Genomic DNA, 18,952 nt, shown 5'->3' with positions numbered 1-18,952 from the left:
GATATATTTTGATTTCTTAGTTAAGAGTAAATAGAAGGGGTGGTTGCAGGGCCTTGTGATGTAAGGTAGAGGAGGGAGGAGCAGAGATGCTGCTAAACCAACCTGTCACAGTTTTTAAAAATCAAATGCCTTAGATTTAGAGCACTTTTAAAAACAGAAAGGGATTTTGCAAGGGATGTTAAAGGGCTTCAAACAATGAAACATCCTAAAGCAGAGAATCTATTAATATAAGCACAAACTACTTGCTACAGATTATATAAGAGGAGAATAAGTGGGGAATTTCCTAGAGATCCAGTGCTTCTGCTGCAGGTAGAATGGGTTTCATCCCTAGTCAGGGAAGGTCTTGCATGCTGTGTGGCATAATAAAAAAAAAAAAAAAAAGGAAGAAGAGAACAAATGACCAAGGTCCATATAAACATGCCTGTTTTATAAGATGCAGAACTGTGCAATTAACTAGCTATCTAATAAGAACAGTTTGTAAATATTGATGGCAATAAATTTGGCCTTCGATGTGTTCTTGTTAGAATTCTTTCTCCTACATATTTATTCTCAGAAAAAATGTATTAGAAACTGTTTGTTCTTTCAAGCTGCCTTTATTTTTCTGCACAAATCAGAAAAATGATTTTTTGGTTTTTTTTGCTTTTAAAGGATGATTTTTTTTTCCATTTGGTTTTTTAAAACAGTTGAGAAAATTGAGTACTATACCTGCAGACCTTCTCTCACTGCCTCCAGAATATAAGGTACCAAAGAATAGTTCCAGAGATCCATGAACCATACTCTAGAACCTTCTACATCCATGGGACAAGGAAGGAAAAGTCGAGGGCCTGAGAAGTAAGAAATAACAAGCCATTTTTGAGAATCCCTGTATTTAGCAATCTAAACACATATTTAGACACTGTTCTGGGGGAATTAATATGCTTCTTACAGGATTCTTAGAAAATTATCATTGTGGTCAGCTTAATTATTATCAGTGCTTTACTGAAGATCCATCTTCAGGACCCTCCTTTATTTTTACACTAAAATCTTAGTCTAACACATAACATTTTAGTATTAGGAGAAACCTTAAAGGTCATAATCCAATCAATCTGCTCCATTTTACAAATGACAAAACTATGATGGAATGAACTGTCAAATATAAAATATGTCATTATTTGCCAGAAGTGGGCCTCTGCTGTGGTCTTCTGATCCCAATTGTAGAATTGTCTTAATTCTTTCCACACTGTGCCTTTAGTGAGCATATCTTTCTGATCCACAGCAAGGAAAAGGGGACTTTTTTGTGTGCAACTTAAGAAGGAATATAAAAATAAACATCTTCATGCCAACTTAAGAGAACTCAAACAATTTTATCTTCATGAAAATATAAAACACCTAAATTATCTTAAAATAAAATCTTCTCTCATAACTATAATTGATATGAGCTATAAGCTAAAATTTGTTTTTAGCATAAAAATGACAATGTATGACAAACCCACTGGAAAAAAAAAAAAAAAAGATACTCTAAAAAGATAGTTTGTTTCACATGGCTACCTGACTTTTAGTTGTCTATATTAAACTAATATAGTTGTCTACATTAGTTGATGTTAGCAAAGTTTCATGCTTGTATGCGTGCTAAGTCTTTTCAGTCATGTCTGACTCTTTTCAACCCTAAGAACCGTAGTCTTCCAGGCTCTTCTGTCCATGGGATTTTCCAGGAAAGAATCCAGGAAAGAATACTGGAGTGGGTTGCTATGCCCTCCTCCAGGGGATCTTCCCATCCCTGGGACTGAACCCACATCTCTTATGTCTCCTGCATTGGTAGGCAGGTTTTTTACCAGTAGTGCCACCTGGGAAGCCTCAGTAAACTGTAATAGTCAGATGAAAAGACACAAAGCTTGAAGGCAAACTTTCAGAAGAAAAAAAAATGAAAAAAAATTTTGGAAGCTTCAAAAACATTAGCTTCAGTTGTTATTTTCTACTTCCAATCTGGCTATCTTTACCAAGTACTCTTAGTTCCTGGAAAATGGCATATTGCAATTTTGCAACTCACCAATTGTAACATCAGAAGAACTGTGTGTTTCCAAAAAACTGTTGAGATGATGCCACGTCTTGGGAATCCAGTCTATAATTTTGACTAGGTCATTATTGCGAATGTTCCTTTCAATTTCCATCTCTATCAGTTTCCTTCGAAGATATCTGCCTAAAAAGCCTTTCACTGGCTCTGTGTGGTTTGCACATAGTACCCACCTATAAAAAGAAAAGAAAAAAAACAATCAAAACCAAAACCCAGGAATCCTTATATAAATTAAACTTTAAGTCAACAGTGATTCTCTCTCCAATATAAAGTAATAATGTTCCTATTTCAGTTGGAGGCCATATGTTAATGATCAAAGAGATGAGACAGTCTATTAACATTAGAGCTAAGCTGTTTGTAACTTTTCTTTCTGAGCTAAAGAGAAGCTCATGTGCGTCACAGCAGTGTGTGGGAGTGTGCACGCTGAGCACTCTTCTGTAGGAGAATCACAAATCCTGAAATAGGAACTCTCTTCACATTTCTCACATTTAGAAGAAAAGTGCTCTACTTTAGCTGTGACATAGTGAGCAGGAAAAACATTTCTTTTTTCTTGTTTTTTAAAGAAACACTTCTGATTATAGGTCAGGGATCACAAAATGTCTGCTTGAGAAAGAGTGTCAGAAGAAGTGAGAATTATTTCCACACCCCAGGTTACCGATTCGTCAGTGTACAAATGGAAAAAAACAACCACCAAAAGCAAACAGAAAAGAGACAATACAAACAATTCCAACTTATTTTTACCTGAAATTGTGATGTAGCTCTAAATTTGGTGACGAAGAAACTCCCTGATTCATTGTTCCAATAATATATGGACTGGGGGAAAAAAAAAAGAAAATGTATATGCATTAAAGGTAAAAGATATTAATACATTAAAATTGTCTCAGAAAATAATTTGGATAAACATGTATTCTTCCATTTTAACATTATGCTGTAAAAGGGTAATTTTATAACGTTAGGTTGGAAAATGACAAAGATCACTGAAGTAGAATTAAGATTTGGGGTTCTAATTTCAGCTCTGGCATCCTAGCCAAATCATTTTAATCATTTTCCCTCTCTAATCCCATGTTTACTCATATATAAAATAAAGAGATTAGACAGAATAATCATAGGGATCTCATCCCACCCTAACATCTTATGATTCTTTTGCTTATAATCCAATTCATTAATTTTTCCTTTATTATTTCATATTTCTAGCAGAGATAACTGGGATACTTGCACCATTGAAACTAACATTTATGCAGTTGTTCTTACATGTTCTTTTTTAGAGATCATACTACAGTGAATCTTAAAAATATTTTCAGATTTTTTATACCCTACTTTAACCTTTTATCTCATGTAAATAGTTAAACATTAGAATCACTAAGGACAAAGGTATATCTGAATGTAATAAATTTACTTCTATAGGAAAGTTGAATTTAAACTTTACCATGGACTAAAAATGAAACAGTTCTATAGCCTTGTTCTAGTTCTTAATTTCCCTGATTCAAACATTCTGTTATTGATAATAGTCAATAATAGGGCTTCCCTTGTGGCTCGGCTGGTAAAGAATCCACCTGCAATGTGGGAAACCTGGGTTCGATCCCTGGGTTGGGAAGATATACTGGAGAAGGGAAAGGCTACCCACTCTAGTATTCTGGCCTGGAGAATTCCATGGACTGTATAGTCCATGGTGTCACAAAGAGTTGGACATAACTGAGGGACTTTCATATCACATCACATAGCCTCGTTCTAGTTCTTAATATTTCTGATTCAAACATTCTCTTGTTGACAATAGTCTTCCAGACTTTTATCATACATGTAGAAGTTAATATCATCAAGTAAATACTATTGCTAAAAAGCACCTGGGACACAGTTGTTGAATGAATAAATAGACGTTATAAGGGATACACAGAAATTCTTTGTAAACATGGTATAATAGTAATGAAGGCTTCTCAAATTAATGGCCTCCACTGCTGCTGCTGCTGCTAAGTCGCTTCAGTTGTATCCGACTCTGTGCGACCCCATAGACGGCAGCCCATCAGGCTCCGCCGTCCCTGGGATTCTTTAGGCAAGAACACTGGAGTGGGTTGCTATTTCCTTCTCCAATGAATGAAAGTGAAAAGTGAAAGTGAAGTGGCTCAGTCGTGTCCGACTCTTCGCGACTCCATGGACTGCAGCCTACCAGGCTCCTCCGTCCATGGGATTTCCCAGGCAAGAGTACTGGAGTGGGGTGCCATTGCCTTCTCCGAACGGCATCCACTATAGGTCTTAAAAGGAATAAAGGCACAAGAATGCAAATTTGATCACCACTTTTCATACTTGATCATTCAAAATATTTCAAGCATACCATTTATTGTATTTACAGTTGAGAAAACCATTGAAGATATCACTCAAAGAGCCCACATGATGAAGATTATCTAGAATTATTACAACTGGAAGCTCTGCACCATTATTATCAGCACTGCATTGTTCAGCCAGGTTAGCTAGATACTGTTGCAATTCCTTTAAAAAATAAAGAAAACAAACACATCAATGATAAATTCATACTAATGGTAAGCAATTCATAATTTAGGAATAATGCATTTTGTCTTCCATCTGATTTCTGTGATTAAAACTCATAGATATAAAATCTTATTCTACAAAGCAAAAAACATATAATGTTGAAAGTGTACATTTTTAAAGGAAAGAGAAAAGCCAGTACAGAACATCTGAAGCCAATATAAAACTGTAAACACAAGGACATATTTCTCAGTTGTTCTCTCCCTGGAAGAAAGGCAAAAAAAAAAAAAAAAGATTTCTTGATATGAGCTCTTATGGTAAACCATAAATATTGAGACTCCATTCTTACTTTTGATATAATTATAAAAATGGATTTTAGCAAGCCTTATAATTTGAGGTATAGACTAAATCCAAAATGATACCCCTAAATTTCCACTTAGTCTCTAAACGTCTTAATCATTTTGATGAGGTGCATCTGAAAATACAGCCCTGGGACTCAAATAAAACTGTGGTTGGTTGGTTGTTTGATTGACTTATTTGTTATCTGCATGCAACTGTTGTAGTTTAAAACAATGACAAAAGTTGTTATATTTCATTGGGTCACTTGACATTAGCATTTAACATTTATTAAGTTTCTTGGTTCTTTACAGGTATTTTTCCTTTCTAATAGCTTTTAATCTAAATATGATAACCAGTTCACTGATTGCTGTCACAGATGGGTAGGCCAGAAACATAATTAGGTTTCTTAGAATTATCCTAATCAGTAAGAGCATTTCCATAATATTTGCATATTTACAATGACATTTTCAATTTGTAAATCTTGAGCAGGGTTAAAATCAATTTCATGATGGATTTTGAAAATAATGAATAGAATTCCAAATGATAAGTATGTAGTTTTTTATTCTTTCAACACAGATTTAGCAAGTGCCTACTTTGTGCCAGGTACTCTGGCATCCAGGATTTAGAGCTTACTTCTACATTCCAGGCGTTAGAGTTGACAGACAAAAGGGCAGGCCAATAAGTAAATCACAGTGCAGTGTGATAAGTGAAATGCACAAAGCACTATAGAAAAACTAAAGAGAGAGATCTACTTCAGATTTAAGGCTCAGAGAAATAGGCTATGGGGGTGGGAGGTATAACAGAAGAATAAGGAGTAAAGCAGAAGAGCTGGAAGATATGAGTGTGTGATGTGTTTGGAGAAATACTAGTGGTCTGCTTTTGCAGAAAATGGTACATGGTAGCAGTGATCAACGAGAGAAAACAGAAAAGACTGAATCCATGCAGAGAAATTTGGATTTTACTATATAAACACAAACACCATTCACATGCTGCTGCTGTTTTGACAAGGGTAGAGAATTTATCAAAGAAAACATATATATGAAGGATTTGTCGTTGTTCAGTAGCTCAGTCATGTCTGACTCTCTGTGACCCCATGGACTGTGGCACACCAGGCTCCCCTGTTCTTCACCAACTCTCAGAACTTGCTTGAACTTATATCCATTGAATCGGTGACGCCATTTAATCATCTCATTCTCTGCTGTCCCCTTCTCTTCCTGCCTTCAATCTTTCCCATCACCAGGATCTTTTCTAATAAGTCAGCTCTTAGCATCAGGTGGCCAGAGTACTGGAGCTTCAGTTTCAGCATCAATTCTTCCAATGAATATTCAGTGTTGATTTTCTTTAGGATTGACTGGTTTGATCTCCTTGCAGTCCAAGGGACTCTCAAGAGTCTTCTTCAACATCACAGTTCAAAAGCATCAATTCTTCAGTGCTCAGCCTTCTTTATGGTACAACTCTCACATCCATACATGACTACTGGAAAAACCATAGCTTTGACTATATGGACTTTTGTTAGCAAAGTAATGTCTCTGCTTCTTAATATGCTGTGTAGGTGTCATAGCTTTACTTGCAAGGAGCAAGTGTCTTTTAATGGAGATGCTTGAAGGACAGGATGATAAATTAGAAATGGAAAAACCAATCAAGATGCTTACTGCCTTGAGTAGGTTAGGCACATACAATATGCAGATAACTACAATTCACAGTGGAAAATAATACATTACCTCAAAAGAGTATACAACGAAGATTTTGTTCACTGCATATAAAGGTTACTTGTGGCTTCTGGGAAAGACTTTCTGATGGCAGTATTATTTGCTATTAACTTTTTATTCTAAAGGTTAGGCAATATTTTGATGCTTAAAAATGGAAGACTAGCTTTCCACATAGAGATAAAGGCAAAACACAAAAATATGAGCTCCACGTAGGAAAGAACTAGTAGTATGTGTTTTGTGAAAGAGTTGTAAATAAATTGGAAAGAAAAGTTTGCAACTTTGAATGATTGCTAAGACTACTGAACTTTTCCTACTGACAGTGAAGAAACATTGACTATTTTGGAGATCTGCGTAATGTAGCCAGAATCATGATTTTGAAGTGAGGTAAATATATTGTTTAACTCTATACTCTGAGCACCTCATGAGAAAAGGTGGGCTGGATGAGTTACCAGCTGGAATCAACATAGGTGAGAGAAATAGCCACAACCTCAGATATGTGGATGATACCACCCTAATGGCAGAAAGAAACAGGCAAACAGGAACTAAAGAGCCTCTTGATGAGGGTGAAGGAAGAGAGTGAAAGAGCCAGCTTAAAACTAAATACTAAGAAAAAAACCAAGATCATGGCATCCAGCCCCATTATTTCATGGTAAATAGAGGAGGAAAAGGTGGAAGTAGTGTCATATTTCCTCTTCTGGGGCCCTAAAATCACTTCGAATGGTGACTGCAGCCATGAAATCAGAAGATGTTTGCTTCTTGGCAGGAAAGTTATGACAAACCTAGACAGTGTGTTGAAAAGCAGAAACATTACTCTGTCGACAAAGGTCCGTATAGTCAAGGCAATGGTCTTCCCAGTGGTCATGTACAGTTGTGAGAGTTGGACCATCAAGAAGGTGGGGAGGTGAAGAACAGATGCCTCTGAACTGTGGTGCTGGAGAAGACTCCTAAGAGTCCCCTAGACAGCAAGGAGATCAAACCATCAATCTTAAGGGGAATCAACCCTGAATATTCGTTGGAAGGACTGATGCTGAGCTGAAATTCCAGTATTTTGGTCATCCGATGTGAATAGCTGACTCGTTGGAAAAGTTCCTGATGCTGGGACAGATGGAGGGCAGAAGGAGAAGAGGGCATCAGAGGATGAGATTGTTGGGTGGCATCATCACTGATACAAGGGACATGAACTTGGGCAAACTTCAGGAGATGGTGAGGGACAGGGAGGCCTGGCCTGCTGCAGTCCATGGAGTCACAAAGAGTCAGACACAACTGGGCAACTGAACAACAAGTATATTGTAAAGGAAGAAGAGAAATCAGCCAAGAGAATACCGAAATTGCTGAAGCCAAGACACACTGTGGGACTCCAGAGGAATAACAGAAGTATGGGAAGATTTTTGACCTAGAGCAGACAGCAATGGGGAGTCACTGCTGGATTTTAAAGTGGTCAGCTTTTAATTATGAAAAGACATTCTATTTCCACGATGTGAAAGCAAAAAGAGACAGAGAGAGAGAATTGGAATTTAATGGAAGTTGTAAATCAAGCAGTTAGTAAGCAACTGCAGTAGCCCAGGTAAGTGATAGAGTGTTCATTTGGATGGGAGGGTGGTGGCAGCCGAGATGGATAGAAGAAGATGCATTTGTGATACATTTTCAGAGTTGAAATTGGCATTTCTAAACATGCATATTTACTATACTAATGGAAACTTATCTGTAAGCTAACAGAAGTGTCTATCATATGGAAGACGGGCATGGCTAATAGTGTCCAACTGGACACTATTAAGTTCAAACAAGGGAGCTATCCAGATAAGAACAGATGTGAGGGAGAAGAGAATGGTGAGGAATATTTTCATTCACTGGAAGGTGAAGGAAAAACAGTCAGTGGACGACACTAAGAAGGAGCTTGCTAGAAGGTAGGAGGGAAACAAGGAGTGAATTCCATAATCATGAAAATGAGAACAATTTCTAGAAAGGGGGATCAATTATAGTAATCTGGTATACATAAATCAAAAGAGAGAAAGGAGGAGGTAGGCGAGGGGAGAGGAGGAAGGGGAGGAGGTGAAGCAGGGAGGCGGTTGGGGGAGGGAGGTGGGAAAAGGGAGGTGGAGAAGCTTGACTTGGATTTGGTAAATAAGAAATCACTGGGTAATTTCTGAAAAAATAGGGCTATAAGATTCTATTACAGTTCTCTTTTGTCTTGAGACTGGTAGCTGATTCCTTTGGGAATCATTCAGTCAGAAGTAGAAATAGGCAAATACAAATAATTCAGTCATATAAATTGAGTCTTTTTTTTTAAACCCCATTTTTAAACCCCTTCATGATCTTCACCCTAGCTTAACTGGGGTAAAATCTTGGATTGAAATATTGATGAATTAGCATTAGGAGTTTCATGTCCAAGATCTAATAAGGCAGAAAAAAAAAAAAAACCAGGTATATCTACCAGATGGATATTGATAATGAGATTAATCCCATACTTTGAAAATATACACAGAACACAGCGGTTGCATAAAAACTATTCATCACTGCTTCCCCTCATTTTGACTCTAGACACACTCAAAATGAATCTGCCAAGTCCAGCTTTCTGATCTTTTCCCACCTAACATTCCAAATGGCTTCAGCTGGCCACATATTCTTTACTAAATCCATCTCTAGCCTTCTGGGCCCACTATATCAAATGTCACAAAGTGTAACTGTTTATGTGTTCTGCTTTCAGTCAAAATATTCCAGCTGGCAGCTCAAGAGAGGGCTTGAAGAAAGGGAAGAGGGGCAGAATGTAAAATGCAGAGACACCAAAAACATGAAAAGGTTTTTTCTCATTTGATGGTTTATTGTTGGACTTTTTTGGAATCAGTGAGTACTTTGCGCCTTTGTCCCTTCAGAGCTATCCGAGGCATAGCACAAAGCATGTCAGCAGTTACGAAGCTCGGTTTCTCAGGGAAGTCATTGACCTCACACCTAATTCACCATTTACTTTAGTAAACCGACACTTAGCTGTGCCTCCCACAGTTCTAACCTGCCATCCCCATCTCCTATACCACTCTCACATACCATCAACTCCATGAAAATAACTGTGAATTCTCTAACATTGTGGCAAGAACTGGCCAAATTCTCTGGCCAGGACCTGGCATCCAGCATTGCTGACAGCTCATTCAAATCTTACAATCATAGAGAAATAATAAACATTTGTTAGTTGTATTTTGCGCTTTCTTGGTGACGAATGCTATGTGATTTGTCTGTGGATTTCTTCCTATAACTGTTTTCTAGCATCATTCATTCTGTTCACTTTTGTCATGCTTTATTACTTTATAATAAAAAAGATTAAACTGACCTCATAATGGCACAAGTGATTTTATTCAGAAAAACTAGAAAATAAGAGTGCTGGCTGTATTTGCTCAAATTTTAAAGGCCATATAAATTGTTATTGCTTAAAAATATCTCCAAGCACTAAACATTTTTTAACTGAAATAAAAATAACTTAGATATAACAGTGTACTATGGAATGAGGCAAAATTTAGAACTAATGTAAGTTACCCTACTTTATTTTAGCATGTCAAATTGTATCCTGAGGAAGGCCGGTTAATTTGACTCACAATTTGACTTTAAGTGATTCTCCAACTTTATCAGAGTACCATTTCCTCTAATAAATCTATTCTTCTCCTACTTTCCAACCAGTTGCTTTTTTTTCAGAAAGGAGGTAACTTCTAAAGAGCTCTTTCACATTAACATTAAGGAAAAATCAGTAGTTAAGATATGTCAATTCTATCATTTTGGCTGAAAAGAAACAAAATATGTTAAAGCTTTTAAATAAAGCTATGAGGAGACCCAGAATTCACTGGAGGCTTTAAATACGTAGGCTGAAGCAAACAAACAACTGTGTCTTCTGCTTTTACTTAGAGAAGAGTTTAATATTCCGTCTCACGTGCCATGTCTCTCTACCTGAAATGAGACTGTTTGGTTCGTCAGCAACTGAATAGTGCTGAATTCCAAGGATGTAGTCAGAATTCACATGCTCTATTGAGTCAACATTAGGAGATAACATCATGCCTTATACACAACTCTGTTCTCCTTGAAAAATACATATAAGACAATGTGAACAAAGGTCTGTGCGTGTCACAGGGGTGGGTGGTCTGTGTGGGTCTGTGTGTATTTGTATAAGAAATACTCTTTGGAGCCAAGAGCTATAATTAGTAACTGTGGGCAACCCTTAGACAGTGCTTGCTATGTGTACTATTCTGTTTCCCTGCTTCTATTTGTCTCTCTCTCTCTGTCTTTCTCTCTCTCTCTCACAGACAGTCACTCCTTTAGTCCTTAACACAACTTCACTATTTCCCCCATTTTATAGCTGGGAAAACTGAGGCCCAAAAAATTCAAGAATCAGCCCTAGGTTCCACAGTTGGTCGGTGTCATGAACTTGATGAACTATTCAGGCATTTTTGTTCAAGAAATTAAACATCTTTCAAGAATTTAGTGGTTTTGGGCTGCTTTGGGGAGTCATGTTTATTTTCTAAATATTTGTAGGAGGGAGGTTACTGTGAGACTGGGTCAGTTTAGACCATTTAACCAGGTCATTTTTGAAAAAAAAAATCCCAGTGGCCTAGAGTCATCTGGGTAACTTCGAGGCATTGCTGATAACAGATGCAGCTTCCTAAGAGAAGCTCAGACTGCGCTGACTGAGAATGTAATTAGTAACTATCAGTAAAAGTTTAGCCCCGTGTTAGAGATATGTTAGGCATCAACTATTTTCTTTTTAAAATTGTTTATTTTGCTTGGAGTATATGGAAGTACTAGCTGAATTTTATATCCCCTCATGACTATTTAAGAGCTGAGAGTATTCAGGATGATAATTCTGGTATACTAGACCTTAGTATAGACTCATCTCACACACTAGCAAAGTAATGCTCAAAATTCTCCAAGCCAGGCTTCAACAGTATGTGAACCATGAACTTCCAGATATTCAAGCTGGATTTAGAAAAGGCAGAGGAACAAGAGATCAAATCGCCATCATCCGTTGGATCATCAAAAAAGCAATAGAGTTCCAGAAAAACATCTATTTCTGCTTTATTGACTACGCTAAAGCCTTTGACTGTGTGGATCACAATACTGTGGAAAATTCTTCAAGAGACCTGCCTCCTGAGAAATCCATATAAAGGTCAAGAAGCAACAGTTAGAAATGGACATGGAACAACTGACTGGTTCCAAATCGGGAAAGGAGAACGTCAAGGCTGTATATTGTCACCTTGCTTATTTAACTTATATGCAGAGTACATCATGAGAAATGCTGGGCTGGATGAAGCACAAGCTGGAATCAAGATTGCTGGGAGAAATATCAATAACCTCAGATACACAGATGACACCACCCTTATGGCAGAAAATGAAGAGGAACTTGATGAAATTGAAAGAAGAGAGTGAAAAAGTTGGTAAAACTCAATATTCAGGAAACTAAGATCATGGCATCCAGTCCCATCACTTCATGGCAAATAGATGGGAAAACAACGGAAACAGTGACAGACTTTATATTTTGGGGCTCCAAAATCACTGCAGATGGTGACTGCAGCCATTAAATTAAAAGATGCTTGCTCCTTGGAAGAAAAGCTATGACCAAACTAGATGGCATATTAAAAAGCAGAGATGTTATTTGCCAGCAAACATCTCTCTAATCAAAGCTATGGTTTTTCCAGTAGTCATGTATGGATGTGAGAGTTGGACCATAAGGAAAGGTGAGCACTGAGGAATTGGTGCTTTTGAACTGTGGTGTTGGAGAAGACTCTTGAGAGTCCCCTGGACTGCAAGGAGATCCAACCAGTCCATCCTGAAGGAAATCAGTCCTGAATATTCATTGTAAGGACCGATGCTAAAGCTGAAACTGCAATACTTTGGCCACCTAATGCCAATAACTGACTCATTGGAAAAGACCCTGATGCTGGGAAAGATTGAAGGTGGCAGGAGAAAGGGACGACAGAGGATGACATGGTTGGACGGCATCACCAACTTAATGGAGATGAGTTTGGGTAAACTCCGGAAGTTGGTGATGGACAGTGAAGCCTGGCGTGCTGCAGTCCATGGGGTTGCAAAGAACATGACTGAGCAACTGAACTGAACTGAACTGACTGAGACCTTAGTTGATGGTGAAATGGAATACTATTCAATTTCCTAAAGTTCCTACACAGAAATCCTATAGAAATATGATGTGAACAAATTTCTGCTCCCAGAATTTCTGCTTAGAATATTTTAATTATACCCAAATTTCCATTGCTGCAATATTCCACTTAATTCGTTGTTCATTATGACCCAGAGCAGATACTGACTTGTGTAAAGCTCTGATTCCTCCAGGAAGAGTTCTGGCCTCTTGCTTCTATAGTATTTGCATGGATCTCTTTTTGTTGTAACACTTCCTAAATGGATGTCTAAGAGAAATCAGACAATAGAGACCTTGTTCTGTTCTTCTGTAAATTCTCTATGTGTGTGAAGTACTAGATAACTGAATGCCACTGAGCAGTCTTATTCAAATTCACAAAATAGGGTTTATTCATTCTCCAGATTCTAGCCTTAGCCAATGAGATAGACACTTTTCCATGCACAATATGGAAGTTTCATATAATCTTAAAGCTTAGCTGAGTAATACACTTATGGATAAATAGCAGTAGCTGTCTTAGGAGTCTGTGACTTACCTTACTAGACTTGTGGTCCACATTAAAAGTGGCAATTGCATCCTCTGTTTTTTTCCTCCCAGATTTGGTTATTACATATTCAGCAAGTTTGTGTGCTAAGTAGGTCTTTCCAGTACCACTAGGTCCTGAGAGTATAATTCTGTGATGCTCCATCAACAAGTTAAAGTATCTTTGGGTAATTGGTTTAGGAATCAGAGTATCAAAAACAAAACTGTCCAAACTGTTTTCTTCTACCCCTGAAGGGAGAAACAAAGGGAAGAGAATGGCTTATGGTTCTACATAAGCTAGACTTTAAAAAAGTGTCAACTGGCAACTGGGCTTTGTTAGCCATAGGAGTAACAATCCTTGCAAGAGACTTTCCTTGACATTTCTGTCTCACAAACATGTCTTGCTATTTTAAGACAGAAAACATCAGTAATAAGGCAGAGTGAACATATGAATGAAAGCAAGCCATTTGCTTTTCCTGAGACTCTCTCCCCTGCCTACTTCATGCTTCCCACTTATGTTTTCACAGAGAAATGGAAGCATTACTGTGAATTCTATCAAGAACCATCCTTCTCTTTGAAGGTGGTAGTTTTGCTAAGCATAAATATAAAAATTAAAATAAAATGTATAAATATGTGTTCCTCTTTCTTCCTCTTTTCTCCTTCTCTTTACTTCCTTCTAGCTCTCACTGTACATCCCTGCTACACCATCACTTAAGCTTTTGAAGGATATATATTGTGATATTTGGCAAGGAATTAAGGAGAGCAAGAGTATCTTCTTTTACTAACTCAACTGTCTTAATCATAAAATCAAATATTGACAAATCTCTCTATTAATCCATTGTTACATAGATGTGTTCTGAACTCATTAACATATGTGAACGATAAATTATGGAGACAAGGATGCCTGAGATATTCCATTTGCCTGGAAATAATCACATTGTTCAAAGCAAAAGAATTTCTCATCCCTGGTTGTTAACTTCCATTCTCTATCCCCAGTGGGTATTCACTGAATATGTGCTTAGTCTTTTCTTTTTTTGTTGTTTTTTTTTTTGTGCTTAGTCTTTTCATTGCGTCCAACTTTTTGTGACCCCATGGATTGTAGCCTGCCAGGCTCCTCTGTCCATGGGATTCTCCAGGAGAGATCACTTGACTGGGTAGCTATTCCCTTCTCCAAGGGATCTTCCCAACCCAGGGATCAAACTTGGGCCTCCTGCATTGCAGGCAGATTTTTTTTTTACCATCTAAGCTACCGGGGAAGCCCTTGTTGAGTATATATATTTCAAAATTGAAGGTATAGGGATGAATATATTACCTTAGAATACACAATAAACTTTTAGAAATCTCCCCTAAATCAAAGAGGATAACGTAGAAAACCTAGAAATTTGAAATTTGATGCATCACATTCCTCTGTGAGTCCTCGAGAATCTTCAAAATCACATCTCAAAACTCAAAGACTTTAATTTACTTGATTTTCTGTTTTTAGTTGGATTTTTGTGTTTTTAATATAAATATGGTTCATTTCATACCCAAACTATTAAAGTAGTTAGCCTACTTTTCAAATATGAAAATTTAAAGTAAAACTGCAAAAAAAAAAAGGAAAATAAACATTGGTAAAAATGCAATTGTGGGGTTTTTTTTCCAATTTTATTTTTACCTTTCAGGTTCACAGTGATGACGTTATTATCACCAACAAGGTATCCACAAGGCAGCAGCTCAGGCACTTCTAGGCTATGGGATCTAATTAAATCTCCTACACAGTAGCTGGCAATGCAGTCAGAGCTCAGACCAAGGCTAGTGGAGGTATCAATTCTGAACACATATTCCTAAAATTGTATACACAAAGAGCAAAGTCAAAACAGAGGTACAACTCTGCTACCAGTGTAAAATTCATGGGGATATGAAACTAGCTGTCAAGAATTTTAGAATTGGGTGCTACAATAACTATTAATATCACACAGCATAAAGAGAAAACTTTCCTTAATATTTAAAATGCAGGAGAGGAAAAGCAGATAGGGACATGCCATTAAAGTTAAGGGAAGCATCCAAAATGAAACACGTTTGAAAATTAGTATTAGGATATCTTGTACAACGTACCTTAAAGAGACGTCTAATTACACCATCTAGGACATCCCACTTGGTTTTTCCACTAACACCAATGGATCCTATCAAATATGCCTGAGACTTCTGATCCTAAGTAAGATCAAAATAAAATAAGATAAAACCCAACTGTATCTTGTTTTGTTATATCTACTAAAAATATTAATATTGGTGGTGATTAACACTAAAATATATATCAAACTTTTGGTTTATATAATAATAGACATATACAGTGAATTATACAAAATACCCCAGCAAACACAGCAACCAAAGTAACTAATTAACTAACAAGCAAAGTAACAGGAATAGCAACAAAACAAGAGAGAAAGAGGTTAGATGAAGTGGTATGGCCAAGGAAAACTGATTCATGACCTGTTCAGTAGAAAGGAAAGGTCCAGGAGAGAACAGTCTTCCATTTTAGCGAGCAGGTACTTTTCTGAAGAGGAGCAGCTTGGTGGGAAGGAGATGGTGATAGAGATGCAATAGAACTATATCTTGAGTCCTAAAATCTCATCTTACTGTTTTTGCAATCTAAATGTTAAGTCCAAAACTCAGTTTATTATTTTGTATTTAGATTATCTCTAAAATCGAATCCAAATTTGAAAAATAAGTTATCCATGGTAGTATGGCATTCATATATTCACAACTCAGGTTCCACTCTGAATTTATCAGAAAATTCAATATTTAGAATACTTGCCAGGATATCCTACAGGATTACAAGAAATCCTTGAAGATTCTTGGAGAATCTTCAAAATTGTATCTCAAAACCCAAAGACTTTCATTTACTTGATTTTTTTTTTTTTGGTAGGGTTTTTGGGTTTTAAATATAAACATGGCTCATTTCATAGCAAAACTATTAAACTGGTTAGCTTACTTTTCAAATATGAAAGTCTAAAGTGAAACTACATCTACCATGTAATTAAGAAAAGTGATGTTAGGTCAAGTCATTTAGCTGGCTCAGACCTCCATTTCTTCATCTATAACATTTAACTCTATAAGGGAAAATCATTATCACCACTACTTAGATATAACCTGAAACCAATATCTGTTTAAAAAAAAGTTCGAAATTCATAGCAAAACCACTGGTATTTTTAAACTACTGTTATAGACTGAACATTCTTTTTCCACTCAAATTCATATATTAAAACCACAACTGTCAACTGATGGTGTTTGGAAATGGAGTCAGCAAGAGGGAATAAGAGTTAAATTAGGTCATGAGAGTGGGTCTGACATCATAGATTCAGTAGCCTTCTAAGTAGGGGAAGTAAGAGAGAGATCTCTCTCTCTCCCCAGGACATAGTCAGGAAGGTTCCATTTGCAACCCAAAGAGAAAGCCCTTTTCCACCAAACCAGACAGCACCTTGAGCTTGGAGTTAATAACCAGGAGAAAACAAATTTCCATTGTTTAAGCCATCCAATATGTAGTATTTTGTTATGCTAACTCAAGAAGACTAAGACAACTACTTCTTAACATTCAGAAATATTGTCTTTCAGAATTATTTTGAAAAAGAAAACTTGTTTTCCTAATGTAACTGAGTCAAAATGGACATGCTTACAGTGCTCTTAAGCAGTTGCTTTTAAATCAGAGATCTTCAAGCTTCACTGAGACTATTATAGTCTTTTACAAAAAGACCCACATGGGAAATTCAGGCACAGATATGCAGCTCAAGCAGAAAGCTTATGGCATTAGAATTCTTGGAATATATGCTCAATGAAAAAATTCACAATTGCTAGCTCACTTTTCAAACTTAAATACTTCAATTATCTTAAAATTCTAAAGTTCTTTGCTCTTCTGTTTGATAAAAAAAGAAAAATTGGATATTTACAAATTTGTATTTTTGGCCACTGAAATGCAGTTTCAACTTGTAAAAATATTTTTTGTTTCAAGAAGAGTCTAGGATCAGGATGGCATTGCCAATTTGAAGGCAATATTTGATTCCAGAAAAATTAAATATTTGTCTTTTCAGCTAAGGCCTTGCTTAAAAACGATACACACAAGCAGCATTAATGGACATTGGTATAATGAGTCTAACAAAATATATATATCTTTTCAGTGTCTAGAATAGCCATATAGATTATAATCTCCTCTTTGTAAAAAGACCATCTTGACAGTTCTAGCAACACAGTACCATACATCATAAATATCACCTGTATTTAGTTAGATAAGATGTTTATGTCAAAGTAAGCCATGTGTGTTTTTTTAGGTTTTAGGAATGAGGGTGGCTGACAACTGCTACTGTTTTCAGTGAATAAACATGCAGTACGGAGACACATTTCTATCTATAGGATGAGGCCATTTCTTTTGAGTCCCTAACTTTCATGCTTTTAGAAACATATTAAACCAATGCCAAGACAAACACTGCTGGTAGTATATTTATCAGGACAAATACTCATATTTCAATATATTTGACTCATGGTCATTCACAGTAATAAAGCACTTAAAATTAAAGAAATACCTTTGCTCGACTGTAGCCCTTGCTTATGGAGACTATAATTTTCACACTGCGGCCATCTTTATGTCCAGTTGCATCACCAGGATCATCCAGCAAAATATCTACCAAATTTTCAAAGAAACACACAAATACACACACATAACAGAATCACGTTAGCTCAGATTTGTCTACTGTCATCATTTTCTCCCCCCTAGTTTTACGTTTTTCAACGGGAATATTTACCTTTTCTGCCATCCATTCTAACTTAACACATGTGAAAAACCTCAGCTTTCAAGAAGATGGGTGGCTGTGGTTGGGTTAAAGTTTTCATCTAAGACTTCATTTCTGTTTTCAAAGATCTTCCCCCAACTGTTGGGCCATCACATTAGGTGAGGAAATAAGGGGCTTCTTTTCCTGTTATGCACAGGTCTGAGTAATACCTGAATAATATTTAGTTACCATCATAATTGCCACAAATTGAAAAGTAATCTGATTTTCTATATAGCTGAAAATACCCAAGCTCAAAACCCATGAAATTATGAATGCAAAGGTGCTGAGGTTGACTGTCAACTGAAATTATTTTCAAGCATTTGGTACAAACACAGCTATATGGCTACTTTTCCTTATATCTGTAACTTTAGGTACTGTTTTGAATTTCAATGATGGCATTATACTTCCCTGGATAAATATATTAATTATTGCTCTTCTGCTTCTGTCCCCTTTCTGTCCCCTTTCTGCTCACAATTTCAAAACAAAAATGATATTTCTAGTAATCAGCTAAGAGTTACAGAAGCATGATAAAGCTAGTTAACCTTTAAACTACCAACTTTAAATGTGATTAAAGAGTAATTTTTTAAATATAGTATATGAGATCAATGTTCAGTTTGGAGAATGAGTAAGGCAAACTATCCCACATATGTTTTCCTTTGACAATGATGATATTGTAGAGGCATATTTAATATGAAGATAGTGTTCTGGGGACAAAGGAAACTTAGCTACATGTTGAAGATCACATGTGCCTGGTGACAAGAGGACTCAATTGCTCAAATTGTAAATTCAGAGAGACAAGGACTTTGACTGCATCATTATATTTAAGAAACAATTTCATCAAATGGGTTCTGAAAATAAAATGGTTCTATTACTTTAATAATTGGAATATGCAATTTTGCAAAGAAAGGAGTTTAAAAAATGCCATAATACC

The 18,952-nt window shown here is 36.6% G+C and overlaps 1 protein-coding gene across 11 annotated transcripts in view; it reads right to left on the bottom strand.

Moving 5' to 3' along the window:
* Window positions 1-18,952, bottom strand: part of NAV3 (neuron navigator 3) — an 892,289-nt gene that overhangs the window by 11,492 nt on the left and 861,845 nt on the right. For all 11 annotated transcript variants that reach the window (XM_043880083.1, XM_043880069.1, XM_043880142.1 and 8 more), the window contains 8 exons: window positions 17,776-17,873; window positions 15,317-15,412; window positions 14,877-15,045; window positions 13,236-13,471; window positions 4,377-4,531; window positions 2,792-2,863; window positions 2,027-2,223; window positions 706-824 (listed from right to left, as the gene is read on the bottom strand). In XM_043880083.1, the coding sequence (XP_043736018.1) occupies window positions 706-824; window positions 2,027-2,223; window positions 2,792-2,863; window positions 4,377-4,531; window positions 13,236-13,471; window positions 14,877-15,045; window positions 15,317-15,412; window positions 17,776-17,873 (1,142 nt within the window). The remainder of the gene's footprint in view (window positions 1-705; window positions 825-2,026; window positions 2,224-2,791; window positions 2,864-4,376; window positions 4,532-13,235; window positions 13,472-14,876; window positions 15,046-15,316; window positions 15,413-17,775; window positions 17,874-18,952) is intronic.

The sequence above is a fragment of the Cervus elaphus genome, chromosome 3 (genome assembly GCF_910594005.1).
Source record: "Cervus elaphus chromosome 3, mCerEla1.1, whole genome shotgun sequence".
Classification (NCBI taxonomy): Eukaryota; Metazoa; Chordata; class Mammalia; order Artiodactyla; family Cervidae; genus Cervus; species Cervus elaphus.
Note: the sequence above shows the minus strand (reverse complement) of the source record. Positions and strands in the feature narration are given on the sequence as shown.